Genomic DNA, 22,336 nt, shown 5'->3' with positions numbered 1-22,336 from the left:
CAGACCCCCAGCCCTCAGGGGGTGCCCATGCTGGACTGGGGCTGCACAAAAAGACTGTGGGATCTCCTGGATTGTGGAGGAGAGAGCCCTCTCCTGCCTGGGGAGCTCGGAGTGCAGGACCGCGGGGTCTCTGGTCTCTCGGTTCATACCTTTGACACCCACTCACGGACTGAAGCCTGACGCTAGCACTCCCCGAGACCAGAGGGGCCAGCCGAAGAGGAGGGGATTCTGACCCGGGCCTGGCGCCCAGGATAGGCCCCTCTCTCTGCTGCGGCAGCTGAGGCTGGGAGATACCCAGCTGCTGGGGTGCAGCGCAGCCTGCCTCGGGAAGATCTTAGGACCTCGCCCTTCTTGGTCGCCCGGTACATCCCTACGGGTGAAGGGCTCCCAATCCGCCTACCCGTCACGAGGGCCCCAGTTCTGGGGTGGGGACTGCGGGTCCAGGGGGCGGGCGTTGGGGACCGTCCGCAGGGAGCCCCGGGGGGGCGGGGCCGAGTCGAGGGGCGGGGTGTCCTCGTCCCGCCCCCACCCTTCCCCCCGCGCCCGCCGGCTCCCGGGTCTCTAACCTGCCGCTCAGGTTCCTCCTCGCGGCCCCGCCCCGGCCCGGCCCAGCCGCGCGTCCCTCCCGCTGCCGAGCCCGGGCGCCCAGGCGAGGAGCCGACAGACGGGCGGACGGACGCGCGGACAAGGGGACTCACGGGCAGCGCGGGCGCGGGGCCGCGAGGAGCAGGTGAGCGCCCCCACGGGTCCCCACTTAGCCCATCCCGACCTGTCGGGCACCCGCCCGCGCTTTGGCCAAGGAGCGACGCAGAATCCCCGCGGTCAGACGGCGGTCTGGCTCGGCCTCAGTTTCCCCAGGTGGCCGTGCGACTGGGGCCTCTGGCCGGAGTCCGTGGGCTGAGCCCGGGCGCCGGAGGCAACGGGGTGCGATAGGGCTGCGCCGAACCCGCGGCCAGGAGCCTGATCCCGCTGCGGCCTGGTCTGCCCAGCCTGGTCCTGGGGCGGTGCCGGTGCGCAGGGACATTTTAAAGGCAGTGGCACCTGAGTCAGCCGGCCCCCTCCCAGCCCTGGGGCTCGGTGGAGGGAACCCCTTCCTCCAGCGAAGGGGGTAGGAAGGGGAGAGTTCTTCCTGCCCCTGGAAGCCCCAAACCCCCTTCCACGGGACAGGCTGGGGCCTCCTTTGTGGCCAGGGGCTCCCTGTGGGTTGGCTCAGGAGGCACTTCCTGGGTGAGCCAGGAGGGAATCCAGGGCCAGAGAAGCGTCAGGGTAGGGTCAGGTTCTGGGTCAAGGGGTGTGGGAGTTTCAGGGAGGAGGAGGCTGCATGCTGGGCTGCAGGGGGCCTGAGGCTCCCCCAGGTTCCTCCTCCCTGGCCAGGCTGGCCTGGGGCCTCCCCCGTGGATGAAGGTGTCCCCGGTGGCAGAGAGGACGGTAGGTAGGCTTGCGGTGCATCTGAGGTGCAACCACAGACCACCTCTGCCCCCACTCCAGGGGTAGTCAGCCCCAGCAGCAGCAGCAGCAGTGGGAGCCGGGGCCCAGCTGGGGGCGCCTCTCCTTCCCCACCTCTGCACGGTTCCCCCCAGCCCCTCCCCTGGGGAGCCCTGCCCAAGCCTCTCCTGGTGCCTGCCTAGAACGGTGGGGGCGGGGGGGTGGGGGGGGCTTGGTGGCTCAGCATTCCACCCCGCCCAGTCTGTTGGACCCCCCCACTCCGTGCCTGCCTCCCCAGTGCACCTTGAGCCCACCCCTTCCCCACCCAGGCTTCCCAGGCTTATTCCTCCTTACCAACCAGGTGGGGCCCTCCCTAGCAGGCAGCTCCCAGACTGGGCACAGCCAGGGCCCAAGGGGTTCCCCCATTCCAGGGCTCCACCCGGCTCCCTCTGGGCCTTAAGCCGACTCCTCCCCAAGGTCACTTGGCTGTGAGCTGGAATTTGAACTTGGAGCTGGGCCCCCCACCCTCCCTGCCCTGCTGGGGCCTCCACCACTTCCCAACCAGGCACCATGCTCGGCCCTCCCTTTGCACCCGGAAAATGGCCGCAGTAAAACCAAAGTGCAGTCTGAGCCCTGGGCTGGTCCCAATCCCTTGGGCCCACACAGCTCCCCTGCCCCAGTCAGCTGACTGAAGCGGGCCTGTGGTGGCCCCTCCCCCAGCTGCTCCCCAACCCAGATGCCAACACCTGGGCTCACCTCTCTGGCTGGCCCCACCGGGCCCCCGACCTGCTCCAGGGAGTTGAAGGCCATGGGTTCCTAGCCTAGGCACCCCAGAGGGGGGGCCATGTCACAACCTGCGTGTGTCTGTGTGTGCCCGGGGGCCTGGGTTTTGCCCAGGTGTGTGTGTGCCCAGACACACGTGCCCAGTGCCCTTGGCTCAGCCCGCCAGGAATCCCATTAAGCAAACACTCGGCTCCCTCGCTGAGGTCATGGGCATACCGGACATTCTCCACGGACAGATGGTCAGAGGAATCTGACCAAGCCCCTACTCCCACCCATCCTGAGAGAGCCAGGACCCTCAGTGGCACATGGGAGGGGGTGGCCTGAAGCCCCCAGGCCCCTCACACCTTCTGGAAACCCTCTTTGTAGGTAGGACTTGGTCCCACCAGAAAGTCCTGGGGTGCTCCCTGGCCCGAGATACCAGGACCCCTGCCCTGTGACCACCCACTCTGGCTGACTCCAAATACAGAGGGACAGCCTTGTCAGAGGTCCCCAGGGAGCACAGACCCCACAGGACATGTTAGTCTGGCCCAGGGGGGCCAGGCTCAGCTCCCCCCCGCCGACAGTGTGCTCCCTCGACTTTGTTCTGGGCTCTGGGTCCCCAAGGCCACACCTCTCTCCCCACACCACCCTGACCCCATCCAGGCTCCAGTCTCATCTTGTGCTGCCTTCCTTGGCTCCCACCTGCCTCAGGGCCTTTGAACATGTGTTCCCTCTGCTTGGAAGGTGGTTCCTCTCCCAGGTCCCCTTTCAGAGCCCCCAGAACTGTCCTTGCAGGCCCACCCCAGACAGCCTTGAGAGTGGGACTCCTCTACTGGCTCGTCTTGGGGTCTGTGGAAGACCAAGGGTCTGGGGTGAGATAGAGGCACATGTCTGCCAGCTGGGACCTGGGCTGGGAGGTCCTGCTGTGTCCAGGAGGCAGAACTCTGCTCTCAGAGGACACCCTGCCCAAGCACCCTGGGGAACATGGACAGGACAGGGCTGCAGCCTCTGGATCTGGGGTGAGAGGAAGAGGAGATCAAGTCCTACCCTGGGAGCGGTGAAGTCACCGACGAGCCCCAGGGAGGTGTCAGCTCGGCTGCCCTCTCCACTCAGGTGTGGGCTGGGTACTAGGCCCTGGACTCAGGCCACAAGGCTGCCCTTCCATCGCCAGCCACCACCGAGGACGCCATGAGCCAGCTGGGGTCCGTGAGCTGCGGCCCAGGTGCTGCCAAGTGAGTCCCCAGGCCCCACCCACTGGGCAGTCCCCAGGGAGGGGTGCGGTGTGGGCCTCGCCCTCACCAGCCCCTCCCCTGCAGTGGCAGCCTGGGCAGGTCTGACGGTGTGGCCAGGATGAGTGCCAAGGACCTGTTTGGTGAGTGAGGCTCGAGGATGGGCTGTGGGGTCTCTCCCACTCCCCTCCCCCAGGCTGTGCCAGGCCCCCACCAGGGGGATGCAGGTCAGCCCTCGGTGCCCAAAGGAGGCCCTCGGACCCTCACTAAGCAACAGCTGCTCAGGCCCCTCCCTCCGTCACCGTCACCGTAAGAAGAGAGGCCTTTACTAATAATTCAGGGACCATCAATATTGATTCGGCAGTGCTCCGCACTGCAACCAGATAGCCCAAGGGGCGGGGCTCAGGCTGGACAGAGCGCCAGGTATCTGCTCCGGGGGGGCGGGGCCTGGCCAGCCCCCACCTCGCCCAGCTCTGCCCTCACCCCACATACTTTCCTGCCTTTGGGCTCAGTGCCCTGTCTGGAAAGCTAGGAGCCCCAGGGAGGGACTGAGAGATGTTAGCTGGCAGCTCTTGGAGTTGGGGGAAGCCCGGGACTGGACCCCTTCCTAGCACGGTGGGGCCCCCTGCCCCCTCTAGGACAGACCCCTAGCATCTGGGGGCAGAGGGGGCTTTTCTCTCACATTTCACACCCTCGAGTCCTTTCTGGTGGCAGCATCCCTCACCTCCACTCGGCCCTCCCTGTGGCCCAACCTGGGAGTCCAGTCCCACCTGTACCAGGGGCTGTGGGTCCTGCCCTCTGCGGTGAGTGACTGGTGACTCCCTGCTCAGAACAGAGGAAGAAGTACTCCAACTCCAACATCATCATGCATGAGACCTCCCAGTACCACGTCCAGGTGAGGCCAGCTCCCAAGGAGCACCCCCAGAGTTCCCGGGCAGATGGGGAAACTGAGGCACAGGGAGACAGCCCAGCTTCTGACACCCATAGCAGGCAGCTAGAGCCAGGGACTGCCCCACACCTGTCCTGGGCTCACCCATGTTGGGGGAGCCCCCTCCAATCCTGGGTAGCTCACAGTCTGGGTGGCATAGGAGCCCTGGAGCTACGTAAGGGGCACGAGGGTACTAATGGCCAGTGCAGGCCAGGCAAAGACAAGGCCTGGGTGCTGTCTGGCAGTTCTCGGGTGGGAAATCCCTGTGGGAAGGAAACTGTCATCCTGGCCCCCAAACAAGGAACTGGATTAAGAGGGAGAAGATAGAACACAAACACACTCATTGAGCTCCTGCAGGGGGAGCCTCAGATGGCCAATTCAGATGGACTCCGGGAGAGTCCAGACTGGTTAGCTGCACTCCAGACCAGTGGCCACTCAGGAGGCTTTTCACCCTGGGTTAGCTTTGATTCACACTTAGAACTCAGGAAATATGTTTTTTAAATGACCTTCCTGGTTCTTGGCCACTGTCCCAGCCTGCAGGACAACAAGGCTAAGAATGGCTGAGGAGGGAGGAAGGGGCAGCCTTGGACCAGGAAGAGGGGGGCTTGGGCCAGGAAGTAGGGGGGACCCTGGGCCAGGAAGGGGGGGCCCTGGATCAGGAAGGGAGGCCCTGGACCAGGAAGGGAGGGCCCTGGACCAGGAAGGGAGTCCCTGGATCAGGAAGGGGGGCCCTGGATCAGGAAGGGGGGCCCTGGATCAGGAAGGGGGGTCCCTGGATCAGGAAGGGGGGCCCTGGATCAGGAAGGGGGGCCCTGGATCAGAAAGGGGAGCCCTGGACCAGAAAGGGGGTCCCTGGATCAGGAAGGGGGAACTGGACCAGGAAGGGGGAACTGGACCAGGAAGGGGGTCCCTGGGTCAGGAAGGGGGGTCCCTGGATCAGGAAGGGGGTCCCTGGATCAGGAAGGGGGAACTGGACCAGGAAGGGAGTCCCTGGGTCAGGAAGGGGGGTCCCTGGACCAGAAAGGGGGGCCCTGGACCAGAAAGGGGGGCCCTGGATCAGGAAGGGGTCCCTGGATCAGGAAGGGGGGCCCTGGATCAGAAAGGGGGTCCCTGGACCAGAAAGGGGTCCCTGGACCAGGAAGAGGGGCCTGGATCAGGAAGGAGGGGTCTGGACCAGGCAGTGGGGGGACACTGAATGAGGAAGAGGGGGCCCTGGACCAGGAAGATGAAGACTCCCTCCCTCCCCACAGAACCCCCCAAGCCCAAGAGGCCAGGCAAGTCCCTGCTTTCTGACCCTCAGGGTCCTGGTCTATATGATGGGTCCACAGAGACGTGGGGAGCCCCCAGGCTCTTGAGCTGGGCTGTGTGGAGTGAGCAGCCCTCCCTGGCGGGCTGCTGGCTAAGGGTCCGAGGGCAGGGCACAGGGTGGGGACAGGTCAGCTTTGTCCCCTTCCTTCCCAGGCAGCTCTTGGGGTTGGGGCAACATTGTCCTTCTGGGCTTTGGTCCAAGCTAGCCTGCGGAAAGACCCCAGCCCAGGAGCATCTGTCCTGCTTGCCCAGCAGCTGGCAGGGCTGGGGGAGTGGATGGGCTTGGCCTGCCCCTCCCAGGCGAGGAAACTAAGGCACAGAGAGAGGGTAAGAGGTGGGGGCAAGATCAGACCTACCCCTGGCATGGGGGGCTGCTAAGACGTGTGGGTTTGTTCGTTTTACTGTTTTCTAAATCAGTGTGCCGTAAGGCAGAGGGCGTGCAGCTGTGTTTCGGGCTGGTGTGGTCAGCACGGTCAGGAAACAACAGCTCCTTTACCCCAAAACTCACTCCTGCCGACCCTAGTGGTCATGGTCTTCCACGCACCGTTTGGCAGCACTACTCTGCCCCACAGCTCTCAAGTTTTACTTTTTGGAGAACCCCCCCCCATAATTGAATTCATATAGTTTATGACACCTTTGTTCTGCGTGGTAAACTGATTTCAAGACAAGGCATGTCTAGGACAAGACCTCTCCGTCTCCAGCAGCCATGCCAGCCCCTGGGGACCCTGCGTGTGGCCCTGCTTCCGTACACTCGTGTGTGTCCAACCGCACCTGATTGTTGGGTGGGAGTCCTTTGCACACGTTGTCAGGTGTGTGGGTTAGAGATATCTTCTCCGTCTGGTTCGCCGGTTTATATGCGTAAGTGTCTTTCCATGAGCAGAAGTTGTTAATTTTGATGCTGTCCGGCCATATCCACTTTCCCCCTAAGGTTAGGGTTGCTTTGTTGGTTTTTTCCTTTGTGTGTGGGCGGGTAGGGAGTGGTCATTGCCTGACCCGAGGCTCTGAAGATTCCTTCCTGTGTCTTCTTCTAGAAGCTTCACAGTTGAGGCTTTTACACTTAAGTCTATGATCCATTTGACATTAATTTTTGTGTATGAGACTCGAGGCTAATTTTTCCCCATAGCAATGTGCAGTTGTGTTAAGAAGATGTTCCTTCTCCCATCAAATTGCTTTGGTGCCTTTGTCAAAAAGTGAGGGGGATTGAATGTGGATGGGTCTGTCCGTGCTTCGTTTTGCGATCTTTCCCTCACTGTAGCTTTATTGTCGGACTTGAAACGAGCCAGTGTGAGTCCTGCAACTTTATATTCTTTTCCCTCAAGATTTTCTTGACTGTTCCAAGCTCTTTGGACTTGCGTGTACATTTCCACCCCCAGAACAGCCTGCCAGGACTTTGATTGCATTGAGTCAAACTGACGTCCTGATGGTCCTGAGGCCTTCCCGCCCGGGGACAGGCTATCCCTCCACGGATCAGGGCAACTCTGACTTCTCTCAGAACGTTTGTCGCCTCCACCGTGGGGGTCTTGAGTACCATTTCTCTAAACATTCCTTAGGCATCTGACTTGTAGACGCTGTGTAAATGGTACTGTTTTTTGAAAAGCCATTTTCGAATTGCCGCTAGCATATGGAGGAACAGCTGGATTTCTGTGCAGTGGCTCGGTGTCTTGAGACCCTGCTGAACTCACTTATTTGTGCCGTTAGTGATTTGCTTGTAAACCCACTGTGTTTACTCCCATACAGCCAGGCTGTCTGCAATACGGAACTTGGTATCTCGTTTTTAGAACGTCAGTGCCCTGGTTAGGACCACCGGCACGGTGCTGAAGTGAAGCAACACAGAGTGGACACCCTCGCCTGTGTCCGATTTTAGGGAGAGATATCCAGTATTTTCCCATCGCACAGGCTGTATTTTTTGTAGGTACAGCCGATTAGTGAGGAAGCTCCTTTCCATTGTTTGCTGAGAGTTTTTATCATGAAAGGTGTTACATTTTGTCAAATGCTTTCTCTGAATCTACACAGATGTGTTTACGACTGTTGATGTAAGTCCGTCACGCTGATTTTTCTGAGTGTTGAACCGCCCTTGCGTTTCTGGGATAAACCTCACTCATTCACGTGTATTATTTTTTTTATGTGTTTGGACTAATTTTATGTGATGGACTAATTTGCTAATATTTTGTCACACATTTTTGCATTAATGTTCATTAGAGATATTGGTCTATAATTTTCTTTTCCCGTAAAGCCTTGACCGATTTTGGTGTCAAAATTGTGGCGGCCGTATTAAATGAGTAGGAAAAGTATTCCTTAGTCCTGGGTATTCAGAAAGAACTTGTGAAAGATCGTTTTTATTTCTTCCTTAAGTATTTGCTAGGATTCACCTGGGAAGCCCTCTGAATGTAGGATTTTATTTGTGGGAGATTTTTGACTATGAATTCACTCTTACGCATGTAAGATCTACAGTGATGGTCCTTCTTTTTTTGTAGTTACTGATCATTTGTGTTCTCTCTCTCTCTCTCTCTTTTTTTTTTTTTTTGATCAATCTTGCTGCAGTTGATCAATTTAATTAATCTCTTCAGAACCAACTTTGGGCTTAGTTGATTTTTCTCTATTGTTTGTCTGGTTATTACTTTGCTGGTTTCTGCTCTTAACGTCCTTCTTTCCACTTACTTTGGGTTTTATCTGATTGTCTTTTTCTGGTTTCTTATGGGAGACATGGTGATCACTGACATGAAGTATTCCTTCTTTTCTGACTCGCCCATTTACACCTGTACTTCCCCCCCCCACACGCACACACGCACACACTCGTTTCTCCAGTCCTGCAACTTTGATGTGCACACCTTTAGTTTTTATTTTTATTTTTTTTAAGATTTTATTTCCTTATTTGAGAGAGAGAGCGTGCGCGCGAACAGGGGGAAAGGCAGAGAGAGAGGGAGAAGCAGGCTCCCTGTGGGACTCGATCCCAGGACCCCGCGATCATGACCTGATCCGAAGGCAGATGCTCAACCGACGGAGCCCCCCAGGCGCCCCACGCACACACCTTTGTTGTCATCTGGGTCAGAACATTCTCTGACTCCCCATGACTTCCTCCGTGCCCCGTTCTTCCCTGGAGCACTCCGCTACAAAGGCTCTGGCGTCCCGAAGCCCTGCCGTGCTGTGGTTTTGTTTTCATTTGTCTCTAAGTCTTTCCTTATTTCCCTCCTGATGTCTTTGGCTGTTGGTCGTTGATGCAGACGTGTGTTGCTCAGTTTCCAGTTATTTGAGGGTTTTCTAGTTATCTTCTCTGTTCCTGGTTTCTAATTTAATCCCATCATGGTCAGAGAACACACTTGGCAGGGTTTGAGTCACCTGAAATACTCGGAGGCTTGTTTCAGGGCCAGGCACAGGGTTGTGCTTGGCTTGGTGCTGGTGGGTTTTGCTAACACTGTGTGCTTTGGGGCTCACCCCGCCTCGCACAGATGGGTCGGCTGCCTTATGTCCCCTGCGGGTTTCTGCCCCCTTCTCTCTCTGACCTGTGGACGCACACACGTAGGCTGGGACCACCCCTCACGACCACACTCAGTCTCGCATGTGAGGAGAGAGCGCACCCCTCCCCAGAGCCCCTGGGGTGTGCAGAGTGGGGGCTCCCGCTTCTCCACAGCTAACCTGCGAGTGTGACCCACAAGGACGTGTTAGACTGGTCAGTAAAACAGGTAAAAGAGCCAGCAGTTGACTCATTTCAGGAGTAGGGATGTCCTAGTTTCACTTTGCAGTTGTTGAATGAGACTACATATAATTTTCTAAATTAAAAAGTGAGTTATATTTATTTTCCTGGAGACTCTCCATTCAGCTCTTTTGCCGATTTTTCTATTGAAGTGTTAATCTTTTACTTATTCACAGATTTTTTTTATTCATTTGTCATTGGTATTCTTAATAATTATACTTAACAAAATAGAGCTTTTAACAAAGTAAGAGCTGTCAGTGCAATGCATACTGGTCTTTTTATATATTAAGAAAATCAGCCTTCTCCACATCTATTACATCTGTCTCACTTTTTTTTTCTCTCTATTTACTTCATATACGGTATTTTTTTCCCCAGGCAGAAATGTTTACTTTTTCATTAGGTGAGAGTTTTTGGTCTTTTCTTCTGAGCACCTGGACTTTCTTCCTTGCTTAGGAAGGTGACCCTGTGAGGAAGGGCATCCCGAGGTCATCAGAAATCGTCCAGCATTTTCTCCTAGCACTTTTGCAGCTGGGTCTTGACTGCCTCGAGTTTAAGAGAGAGTTTATCCAGTTGTCTCAGCGTTGCTGACTGACTTCAGTGAAGGGCAATAGGACACATGGGGGAGCCTGAGCCAGGCCTGGAGACAGAGGAAGGAGGGTTCTCGGAAGGGGAGGGCTGGGCTGGCCAAGGGTCCCCAATGGCCACCCCACAAAGCACCCCACATGGCCACTCCAGATGCTCACTCATCCCAGCACATTCCCAGAGGGCCTGGCTGCTGTGTGCCAGGCACTGTCCCAGGCACTAGGGAGATAACACTGAAACCAGCAGCTAGAAAATAAACAAAGAAGCATAATGTCAGATTATGATAAATAAAAACAAGGCAGATGAGGGGGTTGAGAGTGACGCTGTAGCCAGGCAGGGGGAGCAGGTCTGTCTGAGCGGAGCCCTGAAGGAAGAGAGAGCTGCAGAAGAGTAGGGGAGGTAAACTGGGGACAGACCATGCAAAGGCCCTGTGGTGAGCCTGTGCCAGTTCTGCTGGGAGGAACAAGGAGGCTGGTATTCCTGGAGTCCAGCCACAGGAGATGAGGTGGGGTGAGGGACTGTGTGTGTAGGGCTGCCAAAGGTTTTATCAGGGCATGTCCACGGCCCCCACAGACATCCATCAAGGCAGAGCAGAGACCTTCCCCGAGGGCAGGGCCGTGTCTCTTCATACCCCCAGGGTAGGGGATGTCCCTCTCCCCCAAGCTCCCAAGGTTGGCCCTGGCCCCTCAGGTCCCTGGGGTGCAGCCCCTTGAGCCTCGCTCTGGGCACAAGGAGGGCTGTCCGCGGAGTGATCACCTGCCCGCCCCCAGCACCTGGCCACGTTCATCATGGACAAGAGTGAGGCCATCGCGACGGTGGATGACGCCATCCGGAAACTGGTGCAGCTGAGCTCCAAGGAGAAGGTCTGGGCCCAGGAGATGCTGCTGCAGGTCAACGACCAGTCTCTGCGGCTGCTGGACGTGGAGTCGCAGGTGTGGCAGCGACAGGGCAGCAGGGGCAGGGAGGGCAGCCCAAACCGTGACCCAGACACGCAGCTGGGCCTCTCTGCGGGGGCGGGACAGGATGAGGAGGGCAAAGGGCAGGCGGGGCAGGGAGGACTGCGCCGCTGACAATCCAGGGAACCTGGTCACACACAGCACCTCGCCCACCTCTGGCTCCGGCCTGTCTACCCGCTGTCCCGAGGCAGGGCCCGGCTCTGCCCCAGCCGCGGCGACTGCCTGGCAGAGTCCAGGTCTGCGTCCGCGCCGCGCCCTTGCCGTGCCTACCAGTTATGGCTGTGTCCACGGCACACAGCCCACAGGCCGGGCTCGCGAGTCACGCCCACGGCACTGTCCGTTGCTCAAGTCCAACCCGCACCCGTGGCTGTGAGCCCATGTCTGTGTCGGGCCGGGTGACACGGCCAAGCCGCATCCCAGCCCCCTGCCCCCCAGGAGGAGCTGGAGAACTTCCCGCTGCCCACCGTGCGGCACAGCCAGACGGTGCTGAACCAGCTGCGGTACCCCTCCGTGCTGCTGCTCGTGTGCCAGGACTCGGAGCAGAGCAAACCCGACATCCACTTCTTCCACTGCGACGAGGTGGAGGTGAGGAGGGGGCGGCGGCCGGGAGGGCCCCAGTGCGCCTGCGCCGGCGCCTGCCTGACCCCGGTGCCCGCAGGCGGAGCTGGTGCACGAGGACATCGAGAGCGCGCTGGCCGACTGCCGTCTAGGGAAGAAGATGCGGCCACAGACCCTGAAGTAGGCTGCGGCGCGGGGGGTGCGGGGGGCGCGGGAGAGCGGGAGTGGGGCTGGGAGCCAGGCTGAGCGGGCCTTCGCCCCCATTGCAGGGGCCACCAGGAGAAGATCCGGCAGCGGCAGTCCGTCCTGCCCGCCCCCAAGGGCCCAGCCCCCATTCCCTTCCAGCGCTACGGCAGTGACGCCCCGTCCACCAAGAACCGTGTGGGGCCGCCGATGCCACTCCCTGAGCCAAGTATGCTGAGCGAGCCGGGCTGGGGCTGCATTCGAGGTCGGTGGGGGTGGCCTCCGTCAGTAACACCTGATCTTGCCTCCCCCACCCAGGCTTCCGCCGTCGGGAGTCGCTGGACGAGGAGCCTCGCGCAGTGCTGGCTGAGAAGATTGAGAAGGAAACGGTGCGTCTTGGGACAGTGTCCCTATCGGGTGTGCGCCCCTCCAGTCAGCCCCCAGCCAGCACCCACCTCCTCCCCCAGGCCGGGGACCAAGAGACAGTGTGTGGGGCTGTCCCTGCAGCGGGTGGGGCGCCTGAGACTGACCCCTGCGTCCGCTCTGACCCCAGCAAATCCTCAACTGTGCCCTGGACGACATTGAGTGGTTCGTGGCTCGGCTGCAGAAGGCGGCAGAGGCTTTCAAACAGCTGAACCAGCGCAAGAAGTGGAAGAAGAAGGGGAAGAAGGGGCCCGCAGGTACGGAGGGGGCGTGGTCCACGCGGCAGGAGGGACAGCAGGGAGGCGGTAGGGGGACCGGAGAGGATGCAGAGAACAAGGTGCAGAAGAGGCGCGTGGCCACTGAGCTGCTGGAGGCCCCATCTGAGCAGGTGGGCTGCTGAAGGCAAGGCCCCAGGCACAGAGACGGCCAGCCAGGCTCATAGCCACTGCCCCCCTACTCCCCATTCCAGAGGGTGTCCTTACGCTACGTGCACGGCCCCCCTCTGAGGCCCAGTTCATCGACTGTTTTCAGAAAATCAAGCTGGCTGTCAACCTGCTGGTGAGTGCAGGGGGCCGCCTCCCCCCATCCTCCCCTGTCCTCCCCCCATCCCTCTGTGCTGACACTCGGGGGAAGTCAGGGAATCTTTGCCCCCCTTGTTCCCAGCGCCATCCCCCCACCCTGTCTGCCCCCCCCCCAGGCCAAGCTACAGAAGCACATTCAGAACCCCAGCGCTGCAGAACTCGTGCACTTCCTCTTTGGACCTCTGGAACTGGTGCCTGGGGCAGGGGCTGGGGCTGGGGGAGCGGGGCCCCGGGGTGGTTTGCCCCCGGCTGAAGGTGGGGGGAAGCAAATGCCTACCTTGGGCAGACAGCTGGGGCCACGTGTCCAGGCTCCGAGTGTGGCTGGCCTGTGGTGCTGCCGGCGAGCCAGCTGGGACTGGGGTCTGGTAGGCAGGGCCTCCTCTGAACCCCGCTGTGCCCCAGATCGTCAGCACCTGTGGGGGCCCAGACATCGCACGCTCCGTCTCCAGCCCCCTGCTTTCCCGCGAGGCCGTGGGCTTCCTGCGAGGCCACCTAGTCCCCAAGGAGATGACGCTGTGGGAGTCACTGGGGGAGATGTGGACACGCCCCCGGTATGGCAGCAGGCAGCAGGCCGGAGCGCGTGGGAAGGGGCCCTGGGCGGGGTGATGCAGGGCATGGGGTGCGAACCAGGGTGGGGTTCCCCTGGCAGGCCAATGGGTGGTCTCTGGTGGGGCCAGTTCCCATGGGAGGGCGTGGCTCACCCCCGGACCTCCCACCTCCAGCTCGGAGTGGCCACGGGAGCCGCAGGTGCCCCTCTACGTGCCCAACTTCCACAGCGGCTGGGAGCCACCCCTGGACGTGCTGCAGGAGGCTCCCTGGGAAGTGGAAGGGCTGGCGTCTGCCCCTGACGATGAGGTCAGAGCACCCCTGGCCCCACCCCAGACTGCTGGCCATCTGCCTTCTCCACCACTGCTCACTTCCTCAGCCCACCTCTGTCCACTGCCCTCACCCCACACCAAGCCCAGGTGCTCCTTTTCCCCACAGCCGACTCTGGTGAACCGACCATCCTTTCGAAACTCCCCCAAACACAGCCTTGTATCTGAGCCCACAGCTCCACCACCGGGAGACCCTCTCCCCCCAGTCAGCTCCTCGCATGCTCACAGGTAAGTTCCTCTTAAAATGAGGGAGTGTGGGGCGCCTGGGTGGCTCAGTCATTAAGCGTCTGCCTTTGACTCAGGGCCTGATCCCAGGGTCCTCCACTGGGAGCCTGCTTCTCCCTCTCCCACTCCCCCTGCTTGTGTTCCCTCTCTTGCTGGCTGTCTCTCTCTCTCTGTCAAATAAATAAATAAAATCTTTAAAAATAAAATAAAAATAAAAATAAAATGAGGGAGTGTGATGCTCACCCCTAGAAACAAGGAGGCTCTGATATGAGCGTGCTGCCACCAGGTGGCGGCAAATGCCTTGTTCATGGCTTTCAAAAAAACATTTTTCCAAACTAGAACCAGGTTTTTATTCTAACTTTATAAAATTGAGGAGAAAAATGTCAAAAGCCATGAATAAATTCATCACCCTAATACATTATCTCTGTGTCTTCTCACGTATGTTTTAGAATCATGATTAGAAGTTTACTAAATCACTGAACTTAAGTGGGTTCACCAATCCTTGCCACCCCGTTGCGGCTGATTTAGGCCCAACCTCAGAGCCAGAGAAAGAGACTGAAGGTCTGGGCTAAGGACAGCCATTCTCCCCACCCCTACATACATACTTCCACAGACCCAGGACTTGGGGGACTCCCCATCCTTCCTCCCCTCCTTCCTCCTTTCTGTTCCCACTCCTGGCCCAGGATCTGTCTGGGAAGCTTGTTACCCTGACAGATCCCAAGACTCAGTTTCAGCAGGGGAGGGGGCTGAAATCTAAGTGTGCCCCTCTCACTACACCCCCGCCCCCGACGGCCAGCCTGATGCCCATGGCTCCTGGCCTAGGGCCACACTTGAAGAAATATTTTCATCCTCTGACTTCAGCCCCTGGCCAGTCATCCTGGCCAGTCCAGGCTCCAGAACCACCTCAGCCTCAGCCCCTTCACCTGTATGGTGTCCCCAGGCCTGCAGCTGTGTGAGGGAGCTGCCCTGATGATCAGGGGCCAGACTGGCCAGGAGGGGACAGCCCAGCCTGGGTGGCAGCCACAGGCCTGCTCTGTGCTGAGGCCAGGACACCCACGCCATGCGCCTGCGGCCCATGGGCAGTCCTCCGCCGTGGGTGCTTGTGCGCAGGGCTGTGGCTCTGGAAACAGCCAGCCCTCCCTCGGTGGTCAGCTGCTTCCAGGGATGGCGGTGACCCTGTCATTTCTTGGGTACATGTCTGGCTCTGGGGGGCCGGGCATGCACCCCCTGAGATGGCCTAGGCTCAGGCAGCCTTGCCATGCCCACAGGCCCCTCGTCCCCCGCCCCCGTGCGGCCCCCACCTCTGTGCAGGGGCCCCAGACGCTCTGGGGCTGTCACAGTTTCCATTCCCGGCTGACGAGGCTCAGCCTCTCTCTGCTGTGACCTCAGAGAGCTGAACAGGAGGCAGCACGAAGCTGTTTCCCCAGCCTAGCCCCAGGCCCCGGAGGAGACCCCAGCCCAGCCCTGGGCCTCAGCCCTCCTGTTCCACGCAGGGGCTACGAACCTGGGCCAGCCATGACCAAGTACGTCAGGATCCTCTATGACTTCACAGCCCGCAACGCCAACGAGCTGTCGGTGCTCAAGGATGAGGTCCTGGAGGTGAGCGGGGGTGGGGGTGGGGGCCTGGGCTGGAGGGGGCTGCCCAGGAGAGGCAGGGCAGGCGGTGACCACGGCAGGCAGGAGCCAGGCTGCCCGATGCTGGCACACAGCACGCCTGTCCAATCCCTCTCCCCAGGACCCCTACCCCTGGGCTCCAGTCTGGGTCCACAGCCTGCCCCTCCCCCACCCCCAGCACAGCTTGGTTGAGGGACCTCCCTGTCTTTGAAATCTCAGAGGGGGCTCAGGGGCCCCTGTGCTGGGCTAAGCTGGGCTCGCCCTGAAGCACGGGCCTTCTCTGTGCCAAGTGGGGGATCCTCCAGCTCCTGGCCAGGGCTCATCACTCACAGCCACCCCTGGCGCCCCTTGAAAGGCAGTCTGTTTGGTATCGGTCCTGATCCAGGCCACCCACTGGGGGACGGAAAGTGGAGCAGGCTGGGGGGAGGGTGAACTCCATGCAAAAGCTAGAGGCACCCTCGCTGGGGATGCTGCTGAAGCGGGGTAGGGGGAGATGAGGGAGAGACGGCAGCGTCTACGGGTGGGATGGAAGGCTGGGCAGGGCAGGGGCTCCTAGGGGGACTTGTGACTTCCCTACAGGATTGGGGGGAGGTGGGGCTTCATAGGAAACGCCCAGCACTCTGGCCCGCGGGTAAAGAGGGGCTCTCACACCCTGCGCTGGTGACCTGAGTAGGGTGGAGTCCTGTGAGTGGGGGGGTGATGGTGGGGGTGGGTCCCTGCAGGTGCTGGAGGATGGCCACCAGTGGTGGAAGGTTCGTAACCGCAGCGGCCAGGCGGGCTACGTGCCCTGCAACATCCTGGACGAGACTCGGCTGGAGGATGCACCCCAGGAGCAGGTGAGTGGGACGAGCGAGGGCGCTGCTGTCCCCCTACAGAGGGGGAGGGGCGGGTGCAGCCCGGCCGGGCGGGGGTGGGGCCTCGGGTCGGGCCCGGGGAGGCCGGGGCGAGCAGGGATGCCTCACCTTCTCCTGACTACAACCCTGCGGGGAGGGATGAGGAGAGGAAGCTGATGGCGCCCGCACCCCTTCGTCTCTTGCTCCCAACCCTGCAGGCCAGTCTGAAATATTGGGGTCCTGCCAGCCCCACCCACAAGCTGCCCCCAAGCTTCGCGGGGAACAAAGACGGTGAGAGGCGCTCCGCGATGAGGGCCACCAGATCGATGCGGGGACGGGGCCCTGAGCTCCCTGGGGGAGGCAGTGGGCGGAGGGTCCCCGAGCGGGGGTGGGGGGCCAGGTGCGCTGGCGGCGGGCCTGAGTGCAGGGCACCGCCCGCAGAGCTGATCCACCACATGGACGAGGTCAACGACGAGCTCATCAGGAAGATCAGCCACATCAAGGCGCAGCCGCAGCGGCACTTCCGCGTGGAGCGCAGCCAGCCGGTGGGCCTGCCGCTCACCTACGAGTCGGGCCCGGAAGAGGTCCGCGCCTGGCTGGAGGCCAAGGCCTTCAGCGCCCGGTGGGTGTGCGCGCTGGGCGGGTCGGGGGCGGGGCTGCGGGTCGGGGGCGGGGGCTGCGCGGGGCGGGGGCGGGGCTGCGGGCGGTGAGGGACAGGGAGAGGCTGGGCGGTGCGGGGGCGGGGCTGCGCGGGGGTGCGGTGCGGGGGCGGGGCTGCGGGCGGGCGCCCCGCTCTCACGCCCGCCCCCCCCGCCCCGCCCCCAGGATCGTGGAGAACCTGGGCATTCTGACGGGGCCCCAGCTCTTCTCGCTCAACAAGGATGAGCTGAAGAAAGTGTGCGGAGAGGAAGGTATCCGCGTGTACAGCCAGCTCACCGTGCAGAAGGCGGTCCTGGAGGTGAGCCGGCCCGTGCCACCCTCCTGCACCTCCCCGCCTCCTCTCCCTCAGGGCTCCTGGATTGCCTGGAAAGGGGGAGGCCTCGGGACTCTGGCCTGTGGGCCCCCGAGCTGAGGCTGTCCCATCCCCTCCCTAGAAGCAGCAAGGTGGGTCGGAGCTGGAGGAGCTCATAAGCAAGTTTCATTCCAAGACCCAGAGGAGGGTGGAGGACGACAGCTAGACCTGGCCGGAACGGCCCAGCACATCTGCGGTGGGGGGAGACGGAGGCGCACCTGCGGAGGGGCCCACCCCCAGTGCATGGAGTATTATTTTTGTATGTGTGTATATTTTGGACCATGGACACGGGTTGTGGGTGGTGCTGGCTGGGAGCAGCTCACCTGCCTCATGGCACGTGGCCTGTCCTCAGGCTCAGCAAGGCCTCAGCCCACACGCATCTGCCTGCCCCAAGGCCCACCTCCGCCAAACTAGCCCCCCGGAGATGCCAGCCCCTCAAGCACCTGCCGCTGAAGCCAGAGCCTTGGCTTTTCCAGCCCCGCCCAGCCCCCTTCCTGGCTGTCATGACACCTCTCCCTGAGGCCACAGACCCCTCAGGAGGTGGGCGGGGACTTATCCTTGGGCCTCCCATCCACATGGGGGTTCCTCCTGGCACTTGTGACCCAGGCCCCAAACCTCACAGCTGCTACTTCTCCACGCACCCGCACCTCCATACCTCTGGGTGGGTTATGGGCCAGAAGGGCAGCCGACCTCAGCCACCCTGGGCTCTGAGCTGGGCCTTACCCCAGATATCGCCCATAGGGCCCCCCAGTGCACTGCTCCTCAAGGGTGGCCTCGGGGGGCTTCAGGCTCCCCTGGGTGGGGGTGCATGCTATACTTTCTCCACCCTTGGACTGGACATATACTCATTCAAGTATGACCTTAGACACCACCCCCCTATACACACGCCCAAGGCAGAGCTCCAGAAAGGAACTTCCTCCAACCAGGTCTAAGGCCAGGCTTGCCCTGTGCACTGTGTGGGTGGTGGGTGAGTCTTGGAGCACTGAACTCTGCAGGTTACACCCAGAGATGAGAGGTGGCCGAGGTTCAAAAGCCATGTCATTAAACCAATTAAGTATCCTAGCAGCCACATGTCAGTCTCCTGGAAATGGGGATGGGGTCACTGAGGGCCTGGAGCCCACCTATGATTGCACCCTTTGTAAGAACCACTGGGCAGAGGCCAGGCCATGGCCAGGCCAGGCCGTGGACATTCCAAGTAAGGCCACGTACCCCTGACTCCGGTGGGGATACCCAGAGCCCCTCGCCTCCATGTGTATCCGAGTGGGCCAGAGGATATTCCTGGAAGGTGAGGAGCTGAGGGGGGCCCTGACCACTCTGCGTGCCATGGCTCTCCTAGGGCAGATGTCCAGAAGGCCCAAAGACTGTAACCCAAGATGGATGGGAGGGCCGGTGAGCCAAGTCTGCAGGACCTCAGGGCGGGCCAGGGAGGGGCGTGAGTCTGAGGGGCAAGGCCAAAGCTTAGCCCGACACTGAGGGAGGTGCCCTGGAGAAGGGCGCTGACAGACACGGGCGCAGGCTGGTGGTCAGCTATGAGGTGTCAGTGCAGGAGTGGGGGGGCCCCTGAGCACACAGTGGGTTGTACCCTGCACCTTGAGGACACTTGACCTCGGGGCCAGTGCCTACCTGAGCGCACCCACGCCCCAGCCTTAGAGGAGGCCTCTGGCTCCCTCTGCTGGTGGCTCTGCGTGCTCCGGTGTGTGCAGGCCAGGGGCACCCTAGTACCTGGCCAGGTGGGGTCATCTTGATCTGCGTTTCCCCAGAGCCGCTGGTGGACCAAGCCTGGGTGAGGGTGTTTGGAGGGCTCATTCCTGGGGTCTCTGTGTGGTGGGCAGAAGCAGCTGCAGGGAACTCAATGCAGGGGTTGTGCCTTGTGGGGTTGGGGAATGCAGAGGGCTGTCAGCTGGTCTGCCACAGCCCCAACCCCCAGGCCTCAGAAGCCCTAACTCTCAGCTGGGGGAGCTGTCCACCAGGACCCAGTCAGGGGGAGCTAGGCCACCTCTGGGCCTTGACCACGACGGCCTCCTATCCCCAGGAGAGGAAGGTCCTCCCCAAGCCCCAGGCCAGAAGACCCAGGCAGGACCCCGCAGACAGGAAAATAGAACCCAAAAGGAAAAGGGGAGGGATGGGGTGTGGCTGTCCCTCCAGAAACCTGCCAATCTCCTCGTTCAGAACCACCAGGAGGGATGGGCCCCTAACTGGACCACCCCCCCCACCAGCCCTATTTGGCTGAACCCCTCTTTTAGAGCAGGGATGGGCACCCCCAGCTCCACTTGCTCTGAAGGGGCCCTCTGCTGGCCCACTGGTGCCCACACTAGAACGGGAGCTCAGAGGGACTGCTCCCAGTCCCGACCCCACCCAGCAGAGCTCTGCCTTCACCAGGGTCGTGGTGCTGGCTGGGCTTTGGGGACCCTACCTTCTGGCTGGATCACTTATCCCTTGGGGGCCCCAGAACCTACAGCTGTTTCCTTGCCTATCTCTCCCTCCCCTCCTGCATCCCATCCACAGGCCACTATCTGCTCTGTCCCCCTCTGTCCCCCCTGTGCTCCCTGGACAGCTTGAAGAGGACCGAGCTCCAAGACCCCAGGCCCCCAGCTCCCTGGTTCCCCAGGCCCCTGGTTCCCCAGCCCCCGGCAGGCGTAGGCCAGCTCCTATTATCCAGAAGGTGCTGGTTCCAAGATGCTGTGGCCCCATCTGTCTGCTGGGCCTCTGGGCTCCTGGAAGAGGCTTCCCCACCACTTCCTGGGAGGCGAGTGTGGTGGGCCCAAAGTCACTTAGCCTTCAGGGTAGGTGTGAGGGCATGAGGGCATCATTGTCCAAGGCCACCAGATTAGGGGATGACTGGGCTCCACCCTCTTCAGCACCCTGCTGATCTCAATAAAAGTAGGCTTGGATGCAGAGCAAGGCACACACACACAAGAGAAAAGGCACAGAAGGGCCAGGTCACCTGCCCAGAGCCCCAGAGCAGGGGAAGAGCTGGGCTCAAACGCAGTTTGGCCTGATTTGTGTCCCTAACCACTCACCTCCTACCCCCCACACCTGCCTGGTCAAGCAGGGAAGAGGGAGGGTCTGGTGGTGCCAGCCCCAGTGGTGGTGGGGACTGCAGAGGGTCTGACCATGGGAGCGTCCCCCTGGGCAAGGAGGGGCTGAGCTGCCTGCCCCGTGTCCAGTCTGTGCCCAGCTCTGCGGCCGGCAAACATCCCCACAAACAAGGCCCGTCTCTGTTTTGGGGACAGACATGTCTTTGTGGCCCTTCCCCCGACCAGCTGGCTCCATGTGCCTCCTCTCCTACTCAGGGCCAGCCGGGAGGCAAGAGGGGCTTCTCTTTCTTTCTTCCTTTTTCTTTTTCTTTTCTTTCTTTTCTTTCTTTTTTTTTTTTTTTTAGATTTTATTTATTTATTTGACAGAGAGCGAGAAAACACAAGCAGGGGGAGCAGCAGACAGAGGGAGAGGGAGAAGCAGACTCCCCTGCAGGGAGCAGGGAAGCTGATGTGGGGCTGGATTCCAGGCCCCTGGGATCGTGACCTGAGCCGAAGGCAGATGCTTCACCAACGGAGCCCCCCAGGCGCCCCCAAGAAGGGCTTCTCTGAGAAGAGTCTTTTCTTTGTCCTTTCTGTTTTACCTTTTCAAAGTACTTGATTTACCAAGAGGTTAGTGCATGGGAGGGCGAGCCCAGGGGTAAGACGGCCCTCACACCTGAGGCAGCCAGAGGCAGAGTGGAGGCACGAGGGGCACCTGTTCCCTGGACCAGGTGGTGCATGGCAGGGGCGACACCGGCAGAAAGAGGACTCCCAGGAGGGGGGGGCACTGAGAAGATGGCTCTGTATGGGGCGCCTGGGTGGCACAGCGGTTAAGCGTCTGCCTTCGGCTCAGGGCGTGATCCCGGCGTTATGGGATCGAGCCCCACATCAGGCTCTTCCGCTAGGAGCCTGCTTCTTCCTCTCCCACTCCCCCTGCTTGTGTTCCCTCTCTCGCTGGCTGTCTCTCTCTCTCTGTCAAATAAATAAATAAAATCCTTAAAAAAAAAAAAAAAAAAAGAAGATGGCTCTGTGTCCGGAGACCCAGAGAGAGGGTCCTCTGACCGCTCCCGACAAGCGGGAGAGAATCCCAGAGGCATTAGACCATGCACGTGAGGGGAAACGGATCGAGTTCCTGGAAGAAAATGTGGGAAACATCTTTGTGATAAAGGTGAGGAAGAATTTTGTGTGCAAAACTTCAAAATGAGCTGATGAGTTTAGCTTCACCAAAATTAAGGACGTAGCTCACCCGCGGCCCACGGGGGTGGCTGACGGGGAGCCAGGGAGCCCGAGGCATTGCCAGCAGTGGAGCCCACCTGCAGAAGGCCTGGTGGGATGCACCGTTCCATGGGGGCCCCAGACTCTTTCGGGGGAGGGGGGGCTGAGCTCTAAGCTAGTTTCCTAACAAGACAGGAGTGTGTTGTGGGTTGAATTGTGTCCTGACCCCCCAGATTCATACAAGATAGGGTCATTAATCCAACATGATTGCTGTCCTTGCAATAAGGACACTGGATAGGTGCATGCATCACAGGAAGGGGGAGGCAGAGATGTGACGGGTCATCTGGAGGACAAGAAACATCAGAGCTGGCCTGCCGCCTGCACCAGCTGGGAGCCGGGCATGAGCAGAGAGAACCAGCCCAGCCGACACCTTGATCTCAGACTCCGGGCCTCCCGAATTCCTGCTGTTTGAGCCTCACACATGGTGGTGCTTTGCCATGGCCACCCCGGGATCCATGCAAAGTGATTGTTGGCCTTTCTGACCCGGCTCACGTTGGTGCAAAGCCTGCCCTGGGGGGTCTGCGGGCTCCTTCGCAAGGATCTGGCTTGGCCTCGGCTCCCTTCCTCACCACACGCTCCCGGGGGTCGGGTGGGGAAGTCCCGGTGAACAACCGTCCCTAATCTCACTTCATCCAGCCGTGGCCCCGCGGTGAGGCCGGACTGGCCAGGCCGCCCCAGGAAGCGCTCTCCTGGGGCGGAGGTCGCGGTGTGAGCTGCCCTGGCCCCTCGGGAGAACCGCTGGCCCCCCGGCCCCCATGCTGCGGGTGTTCAGGCCCGGGATCTCGGCAGCCCTTCTCCCCGAAATCACAAAATGAGGAGGGGCCCTGTGGCTTCAAGGAAAACAGCGGATCGTCTGTGT

At 60.6% G+C, this 22,336-nt stretch overlaps 1 protein-coding gene across 2 annotated transcripts; it reads left to right on the top strand.

The window, feature by feature from the left end:
- The first annotated feature begins 601 nt into the window (after positions 1-601).
- Positions 602-18,250, top strand: EPS8L2 (EPS8 like 2). 2 transcript variants are annotated; one of them, XM_026490377.4, is made up of 21 exons: positions 602-730; positions 3,301-3,419; positions 3,504-3,559; positions 4,247-4,311; positions 10,696-10,857; positions 11,317-11,466; positions 11,540-11,619; positions 11,709-11,851; positions 11,941-12,011; positions 12,176-12,302; positions 12,515-12,603; positions 12,743-12,817; positions 13,029-13,177; positions 13,349-13,481; positions 13,611-13,729; positions 15,220-15,325; positions 16,063-16,176; positions 16,392-16,464; positions 16,615-16,795; positions 16,999-17,131; positions 17,268-18,250. In XM_026490377.4, the coding sequence occupies exons 2-21, from the start codon at positions 3,376-3,378 to the stop codon at positions 17,349-17,351; spliced, it is 2,154 nt and encodes a 717-aa protein (XP_026346162.1). In that variant the 5' UTR covers positions 602-730; positions 3,301-3,375; the 3' UTR covers positions 17,352-18,250. The 2 variants fall into 2 exon arrangements, with proteins under 2 accessions (XP_026346162.1, XP_026346164.1); XM_026490379.3 differs by lacking the exon at positions 602-730 and having other exon boundaries at positions 3,384-3,419; positions 4,252-4,311.
- The last annotated feature ends 4,086 nt before the right edge of the window (positions 18,251-22,336 follow it).

This window comes from Ursus arctos, unplaced genomic scaffold (assembly GCF_023065955.2).
Source record: "Ursus arctos isolate Adak ecotype North America unplaced genomic scaffold, UrsArc2.0 scaffold_23, whole genome shotgun sequence".
Classification (NCBI taxonomy): domain Eukaryota; kingdom Metazoa; phylum Chordata; class Mammalia; order Carnivora; family Ursidae; genus Ursus; species Ursus arctos.
This window is presented reverse-complemented; position numbering and strand designations above follow the sequence as displayed.

Coding starts and splice junctions, on each gene's coding strand:
- EPS8L2 (XM_026490377.4), top strand. CDS start 3,376: ATGAGCCAGCTGGGGTCCGTGAGCTGCGGCCCAGGTGCTGCCAA. Junction 11,620..11,708: donor ATGCGGCCACAGACCCTGAA/GTAGGCTGCGGC, acceptor CCCCCATTGCAG/GGGCCACCAGGAGAAGATCC. Junction 17,132..17,267: donor TGCAGAAGGCGGTCCTGGAG/GTGAGCCGGCCC, acceptor TCCCCTCCCTAG/AAGCAGCAAGGTGGGTCGGA.